Here is a 19410-nt window from a genome sequence, read left to right as displayed (position 1 = left end):
AGCAAGTCTGCAGGTGTAGGGGGGCATGTTTAGGGGGCGGGTACAGAACGCAGAGGGAGGAGACAGGATTCAACTGAGAGGGCCCAGACTCAAAGGAGTGGCTAGGAGCCCGACCTGTTCTAGGGGAGTGCGGAGGGAACCGTGGAGCTTGACGGGCGGTGATGGTGAACCTAGCTGTAGCGAACAGACTTCAAACGGATGAAGGGGACGGATCCTTCCCAGGGAGAGAAGGATCGAGTGCGGAGAAAACCCAAGGAAAGTAGAACTCAGGGGGAAGAGTGGACCCTGAAAAGCGTGGGCAAAGCCAGTCCAGCGGCACAGCCTGCAGCCCCAGCTACTCAGGAGGGTCGTAAGTGTAAGGCCTGCCTGAGCTGCAGAGTGAGGGCTGACAATGTAGCTCAGTGGCCCTCCCCAGTATGTGTGGGGCCTTGGGTCCCGTCCACAGCATGGTCAGAAAAGGAAAGAAGGGACAGAAAAAAATGGCTCAGCAGCAATGAAGCTGCTCTTCCAGAGGACCTGGGTTCAGTTCCAAGCGCCCGCACGGCGGCTCACAACTCCAGTTCCAGGAGCTCTGATGCCATCTTCAGGCCTCCACGGCCACTAGGCACACCAGTGGCACACGGATATATATGCTGGCAGAACAGCCATACACAACAACTGTTTTTGAGCTAGAGTTTCTCTGTGTACCTCTGGCTGTCCTGGAAGTTGCTCTATAGACCAGGCTAGTCTTAAACTCAGAGATTTGCCTACCTCTGCCAACCAAGTGCTGGGATGAATGACATGTCACATCAAAACAAACAAACAAACAAACAAACACACCTTTTTGGTTTTGGGATAGGTTTGTGGTTTTTTTTTTTTTTTTCTTCTTTTTCCTTTTTTTTTTTTTTTTTTTTTTTTTTTTTTTCTTTTTCCTCTGTGTGGCCTTGGCTGTCCTGGACTCTCTTTGTAGACCAGGCTGGCCTGGGTGCTGGGATTACAGGCGTGTGCCACCGTGCCGGGCTGAGACAGGGTTTCTTTGCATAGCTTTAAAGGTCCTGGAACTCACTCTGTAGTCCAGACTGCCCTTAATCCGCCTGCCTCTGGCTCCTGAATGCTAGGATTAAAGGTGTGAGACACCACCGCCCAGCTCAAAAAACATTTTTTTATTACTTCAATTTACATCTCGGTCATAGGCCCCTCCCTCCTCTCCTCTCAGCCCCACCCTCCCTTTTCAGAATAGGGGAGCCAAAAACCATTTTTTTAAAGAGAGAGAGAGAGAGAGAGAGAGAGAGAGAGAGAGAGAGAGAGAGAGAGAAAGCCAAAGGTCTGATGGGGAAGCGAGTTCAGGAGCGGAGAGATCTGTGAAGGAGAGACCCAAAGAGTGCAGAGTAATTTGGGGATTGTAGTGGGGCGCGAGGCAATTCAGAGTTCAAGCCCAAGGACCTGGCTTTGAGCTGGACAGGTGGAGACTCAAGGATGGAGGCGGGAGAGGATCTAGCCTGCAGGGCCGGAGGATTAGCGGACCGGCCTACCGTCTCCAGGTGGCGGGAGGGAGGAAAAGGGCGGGCCCTGCCTGCCGGGGGTGGGACTTGGCCGGGTGGGCGTGGATGCCCCGCCCCGCCCCGCCCCCGGCGCTGAGTCCCACGACAGCCCTGGGCAGCGGGCACTCGCAGCCTGGTTCCCCCCGAGCGGAGCTGCGGGGCCGGGCCGGGCCGGGGCGGACCCCGGGATCCCGGACGCGGCCGCCCGGGCCCGCGGGCGGGGGGATTGGCAGGGGACCCGCGTGGGCACAGCCACCATGGAGTTCCGGCAGGAGGAGTTTCGGAAGCTGGCGGGGCGCGCCCTGGGGAAGCTGCACCGGTGAGCCTGGTGGGGTGCCTGGGAGGGGAAGGGTGAGGACGCCCCCTTTCCAGGAGCGGACGGACAGGGAGGAGAGAGGCAACACCCTGGCGTGGTGTAGGGAGGCCCACCCATCTGCTCAGGATTCCGTCTGTGGATGCTGTCCTTCCATCCTGCCTGCTCCATCATCTCTTTTTTTTTTCCCCCTACACATCAGCTCACCTTGGGCTCGACTTTTCTTTGGGAATTTATCCCTCTCTGTTCTCTGGGTCCCCGTCCACCTGTCTCCTCTCTCTGGGTCCCTCTGACTCTCTGCCCCCAAACCCTCTGGTTAAGAGCCATTGCGCTCTCTAGCAGTCCATCCGTCCTGACCTCTCGCACTCCCCTCCCTCTCCTCTTCCCTGGACCTCTGGTCCCCTCTTTGGTCCCTGTCTCTCTCAGCATCTCTGTTTCTGTGGGCTGCTATCTTCCCACCCTGGCTCTCTCCATCTCTCCTCTTTCTCAGGTTCTGTCCCTCGAGGCATTTAATCTGGAGCTAAAGCGGATTGGGGCTGCTGGTTCTTGTCCTTGAGGGGGGTTAAGCTGAGAGTGAAGAGCTGGGGTATCCCAGGTTCCAAGGGCGGGGCTGTGTGAAGGGAGCTTCAGGCCACAAAACCAAATTAATCTTGGGGGTTAAATGGGCCTCCCAAGGGATACAGGCTAGAACTGGGTGAGATTTGTTCCCACCAGTAGCCATGATTCCGGTGACCCCAGTGTCCCTTGAGGTAGCCTGGGCACCTCCCAGCCTCTTACCCCCAACCCCAGCTCTGGCTCCAAGTCAGAGAAATTACTCAGCTCTTGAGAAGCCTAAAAATATCTATCCACAGTGCGGGGAGGAGATGGCCTCGTGGGCATGCTGCCCTCAGACCCTGCTTCCTCCACACAAGGCCCCGGTCCACCTTTCCATGGTCCTCAGTCCCTGCCCCTGGGCCACCCGACTCTAATGTTAGCCTGAGAGTTGAGCTTGTGATGCTCACCTCCAGATCCAAAGCTAACCCCACCCTCCGGTCGCATGAGGGATGACGGTGGACAGAGGAAGGCAGGAAGGTGCAGGGGTGGTGGTAGGGCGAGCTGAGACAGCGTCACCTCCCCAGTTTCCAATTCCCAGCCCCTCCCCACCCTTTTTTCTCGCCTCCTTTCACGAGTTTCTCAAAATACACCAGCGTGAAGTCAGGGGAGCTAGAGAAAGATGTGCTGGTGGAGGGGGCTGGGGGGTGACAGCAGGAGGGAGGTGTTCCTTAGGCCCCTCCCTTAGTCTCTTCATCTCCCCTCTGGGTCTCTAGTCGTGACTTCTCTCTCTGAACTCAGACACCTCAGAGCCAGGGTTGGGAAAGGGGCAAGCATTTATTTGCATACAAAATCCAGGATTTACTTTGACAGTGGGGGCCAGTAATGGCTGAGGACCAAACTTAACACAGGTCTTTTGAACACAGGTCATTCTCCTTCCCAAGCCTGAAACAAGAGCTACAGATGTTCCTGGAGATGAGTGTGCTAGCTTGGGGGCTGGGGGGCGGTTCTCTCGGACCAGGTAACCCAGGGTGACTTAGGACATGTAAGAACCAGGAGCCAGGGGCTCTTGATTGGTTCAGCGGTGTGTGGGTGGACAGGAATAGATCAGGCCCAAGTAGCTTTCCTCTGGTGTGACCTTGGACCTGGGACATCTGTTCCTGGAGCCTCAGTTTTCTAACTCTACAACAGGAAGAGACCAGCAAACTACCAAGGAATAGGAAGAAAGAAATGCAGGAGTGGACAGAGAGAGCAGGAAGGGAAAACTCCACCTTAACCCTAAGAGACACACTCCCTCACCAAATCCTTGACCTAGCTGGGGTCATCCAGAGAGGAGATGGAGGTTCTCTGTGACTCTTCTGTCATTTTGAGACAAGGTCTCCTGCAGCCCAGGCTGGCCCTTGAGTTCTTGATCATCTTGCCTACATCTTTCTAGTTCTGGGATCTCAGGCAAACGCTGCACCTCCACTGGAATGTCCCTGTGTACTGGTTGGCTTTTCTCTATTTGTGTATGATATTCAGCATACTGTTTGAAAAGCCTGGCTTAGAGAGATCTGACCTCTAACATAGATAACTGACATCAAAATTTAGGGGTTACACTCACACCTCCAGTGTCAGAGTCAGTCAAATATCAGAGATCAACTTGGGTCAAACTCCAGTCTCACTGGTGAGGGTTCTATGGGGGCGGCATGCAGGGCCCCTCTGCCCCGTGTTGTGTATTCTGGGCTTTTGATTCCCAGCTCTTGGTCTCTGAGCTCTCTCTGTGGATCCTCAGGCCCCCTCCGCTTTTTGAGACAGGCTCTGGCTGCTTAGCCTTGGGTGGCCTGGAACTCACAGAGATCCTGCCTCCTCCTTAAAGCACAGTGATAAAGAGGGGTGCGGCACCATAGGGCTTGTTTTGTGTGGTTGGGACAAAACGTCTGGTGTAGCCCAGGCTAGCTTCCACTGCACTATGTAGCCCAGGATGGCCTTGCCCTCCGGACCCTACCTCTGTGTCCCCAGGGCTCTGTGGTGGCAGACTTGGGCAACACCGAGGGCTGTGCAGTGCTGGGGGGAGAACCCAGGCCTTCCCAGCTAAGCAAGCACCCTGCCAACCAGCCTGCATCTCTGCCCACCCGGAAGCAATCCTCCTGCCTCAGCCTCACAGTGCTGGGATTGCCGGGTGTGGAACGACTGGCCTCTGCCTCCACTCACTTCTTCCCTGCCCCTCCCCGAGTCCTCACCCTCCCCGCGTCCTCAAGTCTCGGTGTGGGGCTGTCGCTGTGTTCTTCGGTCCCCCCTCCCCCCAACCCGTCTGGCTGTTCTTTCCTCCCCCGTCCAGGCTCCCTCGCCTCCATCTGTTCTTTCCCCTTCCTGGGATCCAGCCCGATCCCCTGGCTGCCTACCCACCTCAGTGGGGCCACACTGAAAATCAAATGTCCCCATGCTCCAGGCACGTCATGGCTTTCGTCCTCCGTGTCTCCTCATCTCTCCATTTTCTGACTTCAGAGCCTTTCTGTCTACTGCCCTCACACCACATCTCCATCTCCTGAATGTCAGTCGGTTCCCACGTTCTCACCCAAGTCTGTCTCCTGCTCTCTCGTTCTCTGACCTCTCTCTCTCCCTCTGTTTGTCTCTGTCTCTGAGTCTTTAGCCTTTCACTCTGCTACTCCGCCTGTTTCTGGCCCACCCCTGGTAGCTCCCTGTCTCTCTGTCTCTGCAGTCTTCCTACTTCACTGGTCTCTTTGCTGCTGTCCTGGGGTCGGCTCTCCTGTCTTCAGCAGCCTTTCTGGCTGGGAGACAGCCCCTCCGTGAGCCCTATCCATCATTACAGACTCAATCCTGGACGCAGATCGGGCGGAGGCGAGAGTCACGCTGGGGAATGAATGCGCCAATCTCCCTACCAGGGCCATCTGTCCCTTGCCAGGACACCAGCTATCAGTCCTCCTCCCTGCCCCCGAGGCTGACAGTCTGAACCCCAGATTCCCCAGCGGTGCCTAAGCCAGACTGCTGGAAACTGCACCCAAAACCACATCTGTGGGAGTGGCTTTAGGCAGCGTCGGGTGGACTTCAGCCCCCTCCACATCTGGGGCCCGGAAGCAGGACGGGGAGGGGGAGGGGCCGGTGTGTATATGGCCGAGATGGCTCCGAAGCATCTGCTCTGTTGACACCTTTGCACAGCCCTCTCCTTTGTACCTTTGCTGACTCAAATAGATGCAGATCTGCATCTGCTGGAGGGGGCTGGGAGTGGGACAGCCTTGGAGCCCTGCGGGGCGGGCTTTCAGGCACCTGCTCTTTGATTCCAAAAGGTAGTGTAGAGTCTATAACTCCCTAGCGGAGAGAGACAGGAGGGCCGGGAGGAGATGATTGACGATCTTGCCGAGAGTCGAGGCTGGAGAGAGCTGGAGAGAACTCCTGGGCTCAGATTCGGACTCAGATTCGGGGTCTGGGAAAAGATTTGGGTTTTGCCATGCACTCCTGTGTCACAGGCAGGAGAGGGAAGTCTGAGTTCTTGGACGGAGGGAGGGAAACGCAGGCCCGCATCCTAGCGAGGGCAGCCAGGCAAGGTTAATCGGAGACCCCTGCGTGGCTGGGAGGAGGGGCCTAGACTGCCGAGGCTCTGCTTCTGGCTGCCCTGCAGGCTCCTGGAGAAGCGGCAGGAGGGCGCGGAGACCCTGGAGCTGAGCGCCGACGGGCGCCCAGTGACCACGCACACGCGGGACCCGCCCGTGGTGGACTGCACCTGCTTTGGCCTCCCTCGCCGCTACATCATCGCCATCATGAGCGGCCTGGGTTTCTGCATCAGCTTTGGCATCCGCTGCAACCTGGGCGTGGCCATCGTGTCCATGGTCAACAACAGCACGACCCACCGCGGGGGCCACGTGGTGGTGCAGGTAGCCGCTCTGGTGGGCCCTGCCCAGGCCCGGCCCGTGGGCCAGGCCGCACTCCCGCCCAGCTACAACCCTGCCCATCTGCGCTTCCCTGCAGATCTGCCCTCACTCCCTGCTCCTGCGTCCTCTCCTTCCTGAAGTAAAGGAAGCTCCGCCTCCTTTTCATCCTCATATTACACCAGCTTTAGGGTCACTACTCATGGTCCATTTTGGACTTTCTTGATTCTTCACTTAAAAACGGCTCTGCTCCACGCTTAGGTTCCCCGGTCATACTCTTAAATAATTTCACTCCTATCTCAAGCTCCCTTCCAAATTTACCCCTGCCTTATCTCCACCTAATTAGTTCTGGCCCACAACTAAAGCCACGTCCAAGCTCAGATTTAAGCTATCCTAATTTGGGTATTTAAGAAGCCATGTCCCTGACTGGGAAAAGAAAAGAAAAAAAATCTTAGCTTGGTCTGTGGTTTACCTGAAACCCTATCCCTTGCTCCATTGCAATGAGGAACACCCCTAACTTAGCTGCTTCTTGGCCCTGCCTAGACCCCATACAGGTCTGTCCACACACAGGAGGGAGTCACCCCAACACTTGGGGCTATTCAGGGAGGGGATACTGAGGTAAGCAAGCAAGTAGAACCAGGCTTCTAGGCAGCAGCGCGTGTAGCTGAAGTGGTAGGGCAGGCCCTGGCAACATAGAAGGGCGGAGCTCCAGTGAGCTCTGATTCGCAGGTTTGGGCAGAGGGAGGGGGATCTTGCTGCTGATTGGCTGAGGTGCTAACTCTGTAGGTGCTGATTGGTGGAGGGTAGAGTCTGGAGGGCCGCTAGTTTGATGTGTATTTTGACCCGCAGAAAGCCCAGTTCAACTGGGATCCAGAGACTGTCGGCCTCATACATGGCTCCTTTTTCTGGGGCTACATTGTCACTCAGATTCCTGGAGGATTTATCTGCCAAAAATTCGCAGCCAACAGGTACAGTGGTGGAGTCTCAAGGTGGCAGAGTTTGCCCCCGTGTGTGGTGGGTTCGGCTCTGGGAATTTGGGAGGGCATATTTTAGAGTTGTGTTGTGGGCAGGAAGGGCAAAATCCTAGGCCCACTGGGAAGGCTGGGTAGGTAGGGCCGCACTCACACCTCACCATTTCCGGCGAGGCTAGACTCTTCCCCCCCAACCTTTCTCAACAGGGTCTTTGGCTTTGCCATTGTGGCTACCTCTACCCTCAACATGCTGATCCCGTCGGCAGCCCGCGTCCACTACGGCTGTGTCATCTTCGTGAGGATCCTGCAGGGACTGGTGGAGGTAAAGCCTGTTTCCCGAGCCCCGCCTCCGCGCCCCGCCCCCACCTCTTCTTGACCCGGTACTCCCTCCCTAGGGGGTCACCTACCCTGCCTGCCACGGCATCTGGAGCAAATGGGCCCCTCCCTTAGAACGGAGTCGCCTGGCCACGACAGCCTTTTGCGGTGAGAGGAAGGGGCCGGGGCCCAGCTCCTGTGTAGGGGCCTAGGCTGTGACCTCGGCTCAGGGCGGCGGATTCCGGGGCTGAGGGTCTGCTCTCCTGGATCTAGGGAAGACAGACCTGTTCTCTGCCTTCCTCGTCTCCTCAGGTTCCTATGCCGGGGCAGTGGTTGCCATGCCCCTCGCTGGGGTCCTGGTGCAGTATTCAGGATGGAGCTCCGTCTTCTATGTCTATGGTGAGGGCCTCAGATGTCTGGTTCTGGGTGGCACTGGGGCTACCCGCATCTGGACCTCACCCTACTCCCACACCCCTCATGATCCCCCTCAGGCAGCTTCGGGATCTTTTGGTACTTGTTCTGGTTGCTCGTCTCCTATGAGTCCCCTGCACTGCATCCCAGCATCTCGGAGGAGGAGCGCAAGTACATCGAGGATGCCATCGGGGAAAGCGCCAAGCTCATGAACCCTGTTACGGTTGGTCACGAGGCTGGTCACGAGGCTCCGGGACTGGGCAGGGAGAAGAGGGGTTTTGCAAGGCTCAAACCTGGGCAGAAACTCAGAGAAGGTGGGACTGTTCATCAAAAGGCTGGGGCCAAACGGGGCGTGGTGAAGCCTCCAAGCTACTTGAGGGGCTGAGGCAGGAGGATTGCAAGTTCAAAGCCAGGCTAGGCAAATTAGTGAAGCTTAGTTTCAAAATTGGAAAGTGGGTCAGAGGTTTAGCCCAGTGGTCTCTAATTTGCCCAGAATCTCCTAGGGAGGGGCTGGGATGTGGCACAATGACAGAGTGCTTGCCTAGCAGGCATGAAGTCCTGGGTTTTAATCCCCTGCTAAAAGGGGGGGGGGAAGGGGAATGGGGAATGGCTGGGCTAGATTTCATTTGAGACGGGATGGAGTTTAGGAATGGCAGGTAGAAGGTAGGCCAATTTAGAGGCACCCGTGAGGCCTGGCTGAAACCAGCAGAGGGGGATTAGAGTGTGAGATTTTGCTAGATGTTGTTGTGGGTGGGGCTAGACTTTGGGAGGTGACCCAATAGCCGTTTCACTGGGCTCAGCATGGGGAGCAACATCGGAACCTGAGGAACCCCTTGGGAGTCAGGACCCATCCTTCACCCTTACAATGGGACTTAAGTCTGGTAGTTAGCATTCCCAAGTCCTCAGGAAAACGTGTGGCCGGTGCTGGAGGGTCCAGGGAGCTGTCCTGGGGTCCCTGAAGGGCGCCATGTTTCCAGGCCCTGTTATCTGTCTTAGCATGGTCTGCTCTCGTCTCCTGTCTACGCCCCCACAGAAGTTTAACACACCCTGGAGGCGCTTTTTCACGTCCATGCCAGTGTATGCCATCATCGTGGCCAACTTCTGCCGCAGCTGGACCTTCTACCTGCTCCTCATCTCCCAGCCCGCCTACTTTGAAGAAGTGTTTGGCTTTGAGATCAGCAAGGTGTGTGTGTGTGGGCGGTTCAGGAGCGGGGCTCAGCGGGGTGAGGGCGCCTGCGCCCCTAGGCTCGGTGGAGGAGGAGGTGGTGGTCACCTACGAGGCGGCTGCCCTCGCAGGTGGGCCTGGTGTCCGCGCTGCCTCACCTGGTCATGACCATCATCGTACCCATCGGAGGCCAGATTGCCGACTTCCTGCGTAGTCGACGGATAATGTCCACCACCAACGTGCGGAAGCTGATGAACTGCGGGGGTGAGTCGGTGGGGCCCGGGGGGGGAGCAGAGCTCAGAGGGTCTGACGGGCAGGGCGGAGCGGGGTCAAGGGCGTGGCCCACCCCGAGTCAGGGGATGTGCTGCTTTCACCAGGTCAGGTTTGGAGCCTTATAGCGAGCGAGCGCAGACTCGGTAGTGGGAGGAGACAGCGAACTTGAACTTAAAGGGTGGGCCTTCACGAGGCCAGCTGGACCCAGACTTAACCTAGGCTGGGAGTAGGGGGCTGCGGCTGGGGGGACTGAGTAGGCAGGAGACAGGCTGTGACGGTAGTTTTAGGGAACAACAGGCTGTGTGAGTGGGAATCGGGAAAGATGGAGTCCTGAGTGGGGTCTCGAGTCTCCTTATATGATAGGGACACAGAAGTGAGGTTCGAGGGTATTGGATCTCAGGAGTGTGGCCTAATTAGGAGGTGGGGCCACAGAGGGTCCTTTTGAGGGAGAGCAGACAAAGGCCGTGGACTGGGTTGGGTACTTGGGGAGCAGGACCTGTTCTGGTTTGGTAGAACCAGAGTCAGGTCTGCTGCAGGTCAGGGGTGGCTAGAAGGGGGCAACAGAGTGGGCTGGGGCGAGATCAAGGCTGGGGCAGGGTGGACAATGGGATCATGACGGACCTTGGGAGACACGGCCCTCCTCAGGTTTCGGAATGGAAGCCACACTGCTGCTGGTGGTCGGATACTCACACTCCAAGGGCGTGGCCATCTCCTTCCTGGTCCTGGCTGTGGGCTTCAGCGGCTTTGCCATCTCTGGTGAGAACCCAGATGAGCATCTTGGGGTCCTGGAGTCAGCTCGGGTCCTGAAATGGGCTTCTTGGGAACTAGAGAGATGTCTCGGCACTTGAAAGGCACTTGCAAAGGACCTGAATTTGGTTCCCAACATCTACCCTCCTGCCCGCGAACCCAGCTCTGGTGGAGCAGGCGTCCTCTTCTGGACTCTGTGGGCACTGCGCTCACACATGCGCACACAGACACCCCTGTGGGGCGGGTGTGGCACTGCTGAGTTGGAGACTGGGTGTGACATCTGCCGCCTTGATACCCCCAGGGTTTAACGTGAACCACTTGGACATCGCCCCTCGCTATGCCAGCATCTTGATGGGTATCTCCAATGGCGTGGGCACGCTGTCCGGGATGGTGTGCCCCATCATCGTGGGCGCAATGACCAAGCACAAGGTTAGCGCAGCCCTCCCAGGGGTACCCAGGGCTCCTCCTGTCCCTTTCTTTCATTTCTTTCTTTTTGTCTTTCTTCTGAGACAGGGTTTCTCTGTGCAGCCCTGGCTGTCCTGGAACTCGCTCTGTAGACCAGGCTGGCCTCGAACTTAGAGATTTTCTTCTATCTCTTAAAAATCTGTTTTTATTAATTTAATTTTTTTCTTTTTTTAATTCTTTATTAATTACACTTTATTCACTTTGTATCCCCCCTGTGGTTTCCTCCCTCCTCCCGTTCCAATTCCTCCCTTCCTTCCCCCTCTGCACGCATGCCCCTCCCCAAGTTCACTGATAGGGGAGGTCCTCCTCTCCTTCCTTCTGATCTTAGTCTATCAGATCTCATCAGGAGTGGCTGCATTGTCATCTTCTGTGGCCTGGTAAGGCTGCTCCCCCCTCAGGGGGAGGTGACCAAAGAGCAGGCCAATCAGTTCATGTCAGAGGCAGTCCCTGTTCCTATTACAATGGAACCCACTTGGATACTGAACTGCCATGGGCTACATCTGTGCAGGGTCTTAGCTTATTTCCATGCATGGTTCTTGGTTGGAGTATCGGTCTCAGGAAAGACCCTGTGCACAGATTTTTTGGTTCTGTTGCTCTCCTTGTGGAGTTCCTGTCCTCTCCAAGATCTTACTGTTTCCCACTTCTTTCCTAAGATTCCCTGCTCTCTGCCCAAAGGTTGCCCATAAGTCTCGGCATCTGCATCGATAGTCTGCAGGGCAGAGCTTTTCAGAGGCCCTCTGTGGCAGGCTATTAATTTAATTTTTATTAGCTTCATGTGTGTGAGCTAATTTGTGTCATGGAATGTGTGTACAGGTCAGGGGACAACTGTTGGTTTTCTCTCTCCATCCTGTGTGTCCCGGGGATAGAACTTGGGTCATCAGTGTCAGCAGCACCTCCTCCACCGGCCGGATCATCTCATCAACTCTATTTTGGTTTTTTGTTTTTCAGTCAGAGTCTCACTCTGTAGAGCAGGCTGGCCCTGAACTCACAGAGCTCCCCCTGCCTCTGCCTTCTGAGTGTCTTGATGAAAAGTGTGTGCTCTTGTGTGTGTGTGTGTGTGTGTGTGTGTGTACGTGTGTGAGAGCTGAGCCCACAGAAGTCAGAGGGCATCATGAGCTGCCTGATATAGGTGCTGGGATCCGAACTTGGGGTCTTCCGAAAAAGCAGTAAGACGTCCCCTAATAGGCTGTTTTCAAGGGCAGCGTTCCCTCAGCCCTCTGGCCGCCCCCTCAGGCGTCACCGCAGAGGCCGAGATGGAGGTGTACATCTTCTGAGCCTCTGCTTGTGTGCCCCCAGACTCGGGAGGAGTGGCAGTACGTGTTCCTCATCGCCTCCCTGGTGCACTATGGGGGCGTCATCTTCTACGGGGTCTTTGCTTCGGGAGAGAAGCAGCCGTGGGCAGAGCCGGAGGAGATGAGCGAGGAGAAGTGTGGCTTTGTGGGCCACGACCAGCTGGCTGGCAGTGATGAGAGCGAAATGGAGGACGAGGCTGAGCCCCCGGGGGCCCCCCCTGCGCCCCCGCCCTCCTACGGGGCCACACACAGCACAGCTCAGCCTCCGAGGCCCCCACCGCCCGTCCGGGACTACTGACCACGTGCCTCCCACGGATTGGCAGTTTCCAGGACCTCCGCTCCACATGCCTCTAGCCTGAGCGGCAGTGTGGAGGGCCCGCTCCTCTCTGTTCTGCCTCAGGCTTAAGATGCAAGTCTTCCCTTGTTCCCAGTGCTGTCCAGCCAAGTGCTGTCCCCTCCTCCCTTCTCAACTGCCTCTCACGGGGGTGAAGCTGCACACTAGCAGTTTCAAGGATACCCAAACACCCCTGAAAGCTGTTCTCCGCTTGTTCTGCCTGTGTGGTTTCAGCTCTCTTCTTTCAGGGCTTTATTGGATGGACAGTTCAACCTTTTTCTCTCTTGTGGTTTTGAGGTTCCACCCCTTTTCCTAGGACCCCAGGGATTCTCAGGCTACCCCGAAGCTATTCAGTGGTCTCCAACTCAGAAAAGTCATGGTCGTTCTATATCAGTTCCAAGGCTATTGTGCATTTCCCAAATTGGTTCAACCAAGCATCAACCCCGCCATCCCCAGGACTGATTCTCACCAGCGTTTCTGAGGGGAAATGGCGGTTTCAAGTTTCCCCACTCCTTACTTTCCTCCTCCCCTCACCAGCACACATTTCGGACCTTGTCCTTAGCTTATACAATGTCCAGGGAAGTGGCCAAAATGGCCCTGCTCACCCTGTGCTCTTTCTGACTCAGTTTTCAGGTCTAAGTAGTGGCTGCTCAAGGCTATTAATTCAGTGGCTGGACGCCACCACTCCCCCCTTCCCATGGTGGTTTCAGGACCTCCCCACGCCCCCAAACCCTTGCACTTTATTCTCTTGGGTGGTTTCAGACTGCCCTCAGTTTCTCAGTGGCCATTTGTGTGTCCCTCAGGGGCTAACTGACTCCCAATCTGGGGTGCTTCCCCTCATAGACACCCCCCTTTCAGCTTAGAACCTGGGGAAGGTGTGTGAGAGAAGCTACGGAATCCCAGCAAGGGGAGTGGCTGGGAGAAGGGGGCTGTTCCTGGGGCAGGTTGTGTCTTGGTGTTTGTCTCTGTGACGTAAATCCTGCCCTGCCCCATCCCACTCCCAATAAATGCTTTGTTGTACAGATTGCGTTGTCACCTGCTGTGGGTCGCGGGAGCCAAGAAAGGCCCCCAGCCCTCCCCCGTCCTCCCCCCTCCCCTCTGCCCTCCTCCAGCCCTCCCCCCTCCCTCCCAGCCCTTCTCCCCCGCCCTTCCTCCCCCCCAGGCTAGGGTTTCCCCTTGCCGGCGCCTCGGCTCCCACGTCCCCGGCACCTCCGCCAGCACCCAGTGCAGACTCGTGTTCCTGCCCGTTTATTGGGAAACCTGCGGGCCTCTGGGGTCCCTCTAGGCGGTGAAGCTGGGTCAGACAAAGTTGGGGGACAGCGCGGCGGGCGACAGGGCTTCCAGGCGCTGCGGCCCGCGGGGCGGAGGGGGCAGCTTGGGCGGCAGTGGGGGCGTGGGAGGCGGCTGCTGCGTGGCGATGTGCGAGGGCACCCACGCATCGGGGGCGTAGAAGTAGAGGTCCAGCGGCTCCTTCGGGGCGTCCAGGTGCGAGACTGCAAGGGCGAGGGTGGGCTCAGGCCGCTGGCCAGGGTCTGCGAGGGGCTGGCTGGGTGGGTTGAGCTTGAGGATTTGGGGCGTGGTGCAGAACCAGGCAGGGCATGCGGGAGCTGAGCAAGTTTCTGGGCAGCTGGGAGAGGGCGAGACAGACAGACAGGCACGGAGAGACAGACAGACAGAGAGAGAGCATGCCTGTGTGCGCGCAGGTGCGCGGGTGTTTGTGTGTGTGTGCGCGTGCGTGTGTGTGTGTGTGTGTGTGTGTGTGTGTGTGTGTGCGCGTGTGCGTCTGTGTTGGGAATCTGGGATACACAGATCCTCTCTCAGAGGAGGGGAAGTGAGGCTGCAGGGGCCGGGGAGGGGGTGGGGGTGGGAGAATTTCAGATCCAGGGGCCTGGGCCCAGACCATGGTGGAGTCAAGCCTTACACTTACCTCGGACAGGGGTCTTTGTTCTTTAGAGGGGTGTCCAAAGTCCCCTGTAAGGCTGGGTAGGGTCTTTCTAGGGTGAGCAAGCACTCACCTGGTTCATCTCCGCTGTCCCGGAGCCGGTGGTGTGCAAAGGACCTGTGTCTGGAGGCCCGGCGGTACAGGCACCACATCAGGAGGAAGATGCCAATCAGCATCCCCGTCCCCGCGAAGAACAGGCACAGAGCCCCACCGATGGAGCCTCTTGGGCGGCTGACCAGGGCTACCCCTAAGGGGACAAGACAGCCATCTGAGCAGAAGGCCTCCTCCCTCACACCCAGCCCTCCTCCCTCACACCCAGCCTCCTCCCTCACAACCAGCCTCCACACCCAGCCTCCTCTTTGAGATCCACAGCCAGGCCCTCACCAGTCTCCTTCACTCGTTCCACCACGATGATAGTATTGACTGTCTCTCCTCGGCTGTGTCTCTGAGGGGCCTGAGGCACGGCAGGGGCTATCTGATTGGGGTGCTCTGGAGGAGCAGGGGGCCCTGCCATCCGTGCTGAGGGAGGAGGGATATCTGGCCCTTTAGGACCTGAGTTCTGGGGTACATTCAAGTCTTTGGTCCCAAGGAAACCTGAGGTGGACAGGCCAGCGGTGGCAGCTTGGGTGGCTGTAGGGGCTTCTGAGCTGGGGCTCAAGCCTGGCTCAGCAGGAGTGGAGGCGTTCTCTCTCAAGGTTGTTGTTGGTTGGGTGGGGAGACTAGTGGGGATTTCCAAGTCAGAAGTCATAGCTCTCTCTGTTGCATTTTGGTTGGGGGTCGTGGGGAGTTGTGTTTGTGGGATGTCAGTGGGGTTGGAGTTGTGGGCGATGAGAAATGCTGACTGTGGAGTTTCTGTGGGGTCAGGGTGGCTGGTTGGTAGTGATACAGAATTTAGTTTTCTGGTGGTACCAGGATCATAGGTCTCTAGGGGTTTGGAGCTGAGGAGTTGGGTGGGGCCAGGACTTGGTATCTTAGGCCCTTCACCGGGTGAGAGTTTGGGGGTGTCACCTTTGGGGAGTTCAGGGGATTCATAGTGTATAGTTGGTGTAGGGTCAGTGTGTACAGGCTCAGGAGAGTCTGGGAGAGAAGAGTTAGAAGGATTAGGTTGAGAGGTTTCAGGAGCTCCAGACTGGGAAATTCTAGTCAGGTCAGGTTTGGGGGTCTCAGAGGATTTCGGGAGTGTTGCTTTGGAGGGACTCATTTGTGAAGCATCTTGGGATTCTGTTCCTGAGGTTGTGAGCTGGTCAGGCATGGGAGTCTCTGGAGAATATGAGAGGTTGAGGCTGGGGGTCTCACTTAGGTTTTGTATGGAGATGTGAGGGGAATCCGAGGGTGGGGTCTTGGATGGCTCCAGGGGGGTGGGTGCAGGGTACCCTGGGGTAGGCTCCTCTCTAGTAGAATTTTCTACAGCACCACTGGGCATCCCAGAGGGCTGGGCTGTCTCCTGGAGGTGGGAGCCCACAGGCAGAGAGGCTGAGGGAGCTGCCCTGGAACCCAGACCTTTGAGGAGGAAGAGGAGGAAGAGGAGGAGGAAGAGGCTGAAGGGCTTCATGGTTCAGAGATGCTTGTAGCTGTGGAAGGAGTGGGGAGGAACCGTTAAGCCAAATCTGTCACCGCCCCACCCAGAGGCCACACCCACTGGCTCCCAGAGGACAAGGTCTGTCCAGGGACCCTGGCAAAAGCCACTTGCAATTCCCTGGAGGCTGTGGGGTGGTAACTGGTCACCAAGGAAACGGGAGTTAGGGATTCTCGGGAGTGGTAGCACATTTCCCAGTAGGTTCCCTGAAAAATTGGCACATAATGACACCTTTCCAAGGTCCCACAAACATTAGCTTTACCTTCAGAAGATGTCAAAACGGCCAAGGGGGTTTGGGACAACCTTCCCCCAGGGCTCTTAAGAGGCCAGGACTGTGCAGGCTTTAACACTAGAGGAGGGTGCAAATGAAGAGCTGGGACCAGGCCGAGTCAGGGGGAGGAAGCAGACTCTGTGGTCCTGGAAGGAAGCTTGGGCTCTGCGTCTCAGGGTGGGCAGCAAAGGGTCTGTGTCTCTGGTTCTTGCCAGAAATTAGGAATTTAAGAGATTTTGAATATTGGGGCCAAGAAGGGGGCTTAGGGGCCACAGGGGGAAAGGACACAGGGTCAGTGGACTGTGGGTTAGATGGCGTCTGGATCTCAGAGTTCCAGGTCTTCAAGACATATGTAGGGATGTCAGGTGTAGACTCCTCGGCTGATGCGGGTGGACACAGGGTATCAGCGCAGCCCCTGTCTACAGAGGGTGGAGCTAGGGACCAGGTAACTTCTGTGGTGGGTTGGAGATGGAGGAGTGAGCTTGCGAGGAACAGGGTCACTAGGGGTCATGGGTCTCTTACCTGGTCAGTGGTGTTCAAGACAACAGCAGATGATCAGCGCTGGACAAAGAGGCAGGCAGGGACTGTTGTTGAATGGTGCTGGAAGGGGCAGGCGGGAGGGTTCCTGAGGCACACAGGTGATGGGTGACGCACCTGACCCCTCCCTGGGGAACTCTGAGAGCCTAGCAACAGGCTGATGTTCTTAAAGAAACAGAGACATAGGATATCGTCTCTGTGGCAGAGAAGGAAGTTAGGATTTAACCAAGCTATGTTCTATTTGAAGCCAAGGTTTGGCCAGGTAAGATGGCACAGGCTCTTGGGATGATAAGGTACAAGGGGTATGAGTTTAAAGCCAGCTTGGGTGACAGATATAGTGAGACCCAGGCCAGCCTGGGCTACAGTGACTCTAAAACAAAAATAAAACCCAATCAAACACAAAAAAACACTCACCCAAACTACCAACCCAACAGACACAAGACAATCTCTCTGCCTCTGTCTCTGTCTCTCTGGTCCCATCTCTGCAGTGGTAGTGCATGCCTTTAATCCCAGCACTTGGGAGGCAGGGGCAGGTTCAAAGACAATTTGGTCTACAGAGTGAGTTCCAGGACAGCCAAGGCTACACAGAGAAACCCTGTGTCAAAAGATAAAATGATGAGTCCTGGCACTTCTCCTGTTCCCCCACCAAATCCAAGGATCTAAGTCCCTGGTACTTTCTACTTTAACCCCACTAGGCCACTCAGTTCCCTTCAGACTGAGGAGCCCAGGAGTGTGGGGTTCTGTCTTGACGACCACCTTTAGGTTTGGGATGCCAAATTCGGTCCCCTCCTCTCTGTGGAGGTAGGAGTCCAGGCCCCTGTCCTCTTTGCCCATGATGTGGGAGGAGGGGGTCCCTCTTTATTCCTCCCTCCTCTTTGAGACAGTCTCATGTTTGCAGTCCTGGGAGGACAGGCCTGCCGCACCCTGGGTGGCCTTGGGCCCCCTTCAAACGTGTGGGTGTGGAGGACTGGACCTTACTTCCCCGTGCCCCAGTGTCCCTTGTGGTGAGGGAAAGACATCCCTGCGGAAGCCCAGGGCCTCCTGTGTCCCACTTCACGGCGGTGACTTCACCTGTTTGCACACGGCTGCCTCTCCTCTCTCCTTCCCTGCCTCTCTGCTGGGCCTGCCTGTCCCTCATTTCCAGAGTCCTCAGTCTTTCTTCCTTCATGTTATCCCTTCCAAGGCACCTAGTCTTTGTCCTTCCTTCCCCCCCCGTCCCCCCGTCTCTTCCTCCTCTTGGATCTCTCTGCTCTTTCCTGTCTCTCTGTGTCCCCGACTTGTGTTCTGATGGTCCCCCTCTGCAGTCTCTATTTTTATCCCTCTGACACACCCCTTATGTCCACCTCTCTGTCTGCACCCCCCTTCTTCAGTACCAGCTCCGGGTCCCAATTAGTTGGTGGCGGCCACGGCAGCACAGGGCCCCACCAGGCTTCTCATTACCGCTGGCGGCTCCTAATGAGCGTGGGGTGGAGTGACCCCGCGCCCCCAGCCCGGCCTGCGTCACTGCTGCCGCGGGGGCTGTGCGGGTATATAAGGAGGGGCGTGAGCCTCGCTGCTAGCGCCCACTGCACGGTAGGGGGGCCCGCAGGAGGCTCTGGGGGGTTGGACGGTGGGCGCCCGGCTTCTGGGTGGGATGGTGACATCCAGATCCTGTTCCCTGTGTCCATAGGTGATGGAGACCTGCCAGGTGTCCAGGAGCCCCCGAGAGCGGCTGCTGCTGCTTTTGCTGCTGCTACTGCTTGTGCCCTGGGGCCCTGGCCCTGCTTCCGGTGTTGCACTGCCCCTCGCTGGTGTGAGGTAGGTGTGAGGTCCCGGATACCCAGGGAAGGGAGGCGACGCCCCGAGGGAAGGCGAGATGCCGGCGGGGAGGGGCAGGGGTGCTTGGCGTCAGTCTGCAGTGGGGACCCGCGGCGGCCCGTGGGGGCCTGGCGCGCAGTCACCGCACCTCTCCTCCCGCAGCCTCCGCGCCCCGAGCCGCGCCTGGGCGAACTTGGGTACTCCCCTGTCTCGGCGCAGCCTGGCGCTGGCGGACGACGCGGCGTTTCGGGAGCGCGCGCGCCTGCTGGCCGCCCTGGAGCGCCGCCGCTGGCTGGACTCGTACATGCACAAGCTGTTACTACTGGACGCGCCCTGAGCCCAATAAAGAGCCTGCCGCGCCGCGCCCGCGCCTCTGCTGCGCAGCCCTGGCCGGGCTGTGTGGGGAGGCCCAGCGGGCGCGGCCCCGCAGCTAGACCCCTCCGCGTCCGCGCTGCTCCCCGCCGCCTTCGTGGGCCCTCTGGGGTGTCCGTCCCCAATCTCTTCCCTCCTCCACATCTCCTCCGCTTCGCTCTCCGTTGCTCACAGTCGTGAGGCCTCTGATCCAGCTGAGAAGGGTGGAGTTTTTCCTTTTCAGTTTTCTTTTCCGAGACAGGGTTTCTCTGCGTAGCCCTGGCTGTCCTCGAACGCAGAGATTAGCCTGTCTCTGCCTCCCGAGCGCTGAGACTAAAGGCGTGGCGTGTCGCCACGCTCTGTTGTGTCTGGGTTTCTTTTAAAAAAAAAATTATGTGCATAAAGTGTGAAGGTGTCAGATCCTTTGGAGTTGGCGGTACAGACAGTTGTGTACTGTCATGGGGGTGCTGGGAATTGAACCTGGGTCCTTTGGAAGGGCAGACAGTGCTCTTCACCACTGAGCCCTCTCCAGCCCCCGTGTCGGGGTTTCTTAACCTTTCTGGGGAAGGTCTTCAGGAGTCAGGAGACTTATGGCCACAGGGGCGGGAGCAGGCAGCTACTCTGAGCCCGAGGCCCCCGGGGCTCAACCCCCACCGACAGCTGTCAATTCTGCCAGCCCGCCGGGCGAGCGGACCGCACCCTGATTGGTCTGCGGAGGAGGGTGGGGTCTGGG

General features: G+C 57.5%; 3 protein-coding genes across 3 annotated transcripts; 2 read left to right on the top strand and 1 right to left on the bottom strand.

Annotated features, from left to right (window-relative positions):
• Positions 1-1614: 1614 nt before the first annotated feature.
• Slc17a7 (solute carrier family 17 member 7) lies at positions 1615-13227 on the top strand. The gene is made up of 12 exons (XM_021633984.1): positions 1615-1839; positions 5984-6236; positions 7080-7198; positions 7409-7523; positions 7597-7684; positions 7829-7915; positions 8008-8150; positions 8961-9110; positions 9224-9356; positions 10011-10121; positions 10414-10541; positions 11874-13227. Exons 1-12 carry the CDS (start codon positions 1778-1780, stop codon positions 12165-12167), a joined length of 1683 nt encoding a protein of 560 aa, XP_021489659.1. The 5' UTR covers positions 1615-1777; the 3' UTR covers positions 12168-13227.
• A 218-nt stretch (positions 13228-13445) lies between these two features.
• On the bottom strand, positions 13446-16596 carry Gfy (golgi associated olfactory signaling regulator). The gene is made up of 4 exons (XM_021633906.2): positions 16515-16596; positions 14530-15716; positions 14219-14392; positions 13446-13696 (listed from the first exon to the last, which is right to left on the bottom strand). Exons 2-4 carry the CDS (start codon positions 15695-15697, stop codon positions 13503-13505), a joined length of 1536 nt encoding a protein of 511 aa, XP_021489581.1. The 5' UTR covers positions 15698-15716; positions 16515-16596; the 3' UTR covers positions 13446-13502.
• A 1297-nt stretch (positions 16597-17893) lies between these two features.
• Pth2 (parathyroid hormone 2) lies at positions 17894-19062 on the top strand. The gene is made up of 3 exons (XM_021633933.2): positions 17894-18101; positions 18199-18326; positions 18489-19062. The coding sequence occupies exons 1-3, from the start codon at positions 17985-17987 to the stop codon at positions 18661-18663; spliced, it is 420 nt and encodes a 139-aa protein (XP_021489608.1). The 5' UTR covers positions 17894-17984; the 3' UTR covers positions 18664-19062.
• The last annotated feature ends 348 nt before the right edge of the window (positions 19063-19410 follow it).

This window comes from Meriones unguiculatus, chromosome 1 (assembly GCF_030254825.1).
Source record: "Meriones unguiculatus strain TT.TT164.6M chromosome 1, Bangor_MerUng_6.1, whole genome shotgun sequence".
Lineage (NCBI taxonomy): Eukaryota > Metazoa > Chordata > Mammalia > Rodentia > Muridae > Meriones > Meriones unguiculatus.
The sequence above is the reverse complement of the archived record's forward strand: the minus strand, read 5'-3'. Positions and strand labels throughout refer to the sequence as shown.

What these genes read in the sequence shown, in the direction of transcription:
- Pth2 (XM_021633933.2), top strand. Translation starts at nt 17,985, where the DNA reads ATGAGCGTGGGGTGGAGTGACCCCGCGCCCCCAGCCCGGCCTGCGTCA. An exon ending in CTGCTAGCGCCCACTGCACG is followed by an intron (nt 18,102 to 18,198) that starts GTAGGGGGGCCC and finishes CTGTGTCCATAG; the next exon opens with GTGATGGAGACCTGCCAGGT. An exon ending in CTGCCCCTCGCTGGTGTGAG is followed by an intron (nt 18,327 to 18,488) that starts GTAGGTGTGAGG and finishes CTCCTCCCGCAG; the next exon opens with CCTCCGCGCCCCGAGCCGCG.
- Slc17a7 (XM_021633984.1), top strand. Translation starts at nt 1,778, where the DNA reads ATGGAGTTCCGGCAGGAGGAGTTTCGGAAGCTGGCGGGGCGCGCCCTG. An exon ending in GGGGCCACGTGGTGGTGCAG is followed by an intron (nt 6,237 to 7,079) that starts GTAGCCGCTCTG and finishes TTTGACCCGCAG; the next exon opens with AAAGCCCAGTTCAACTGGGA. An exon ending in CTCCGTCTTCTATGTCTATG is followed by an intron (nt 7,916 to 8,007) that starts GTGAGGGCCTCA and finishes GATCCCCCTCAG; the next exon opens with GCAGCTTCGGGATCTTTTGG.
- Gfy (XM_021633906.2), bottom strand. Translation starts at nt 15,697, where the DNA reads ATGAAGCCCTTCAGCCTCTTCCTCCTCCTCTTCCTCCTCTTCCTCCTC. An exon ending in GGAACGAGTGAAGGAGACTG is followed by an intron (nt 14,393 to 14,529) that starts GTGAGGGCCTGG and finishes TTGTCCCCTTAG; the next exon opens with GGGTAGCCCTGGTCAGCCGC. An exon ending in GGACAGCGGAGATGAACCAG is followed by an intron (nt 13,697 to 14,218) that starts GTGAGTGCTTGC and finishes TCGCCCTTGCAG; the next exon opens with TCTCGCACCTGGACGCCCCG.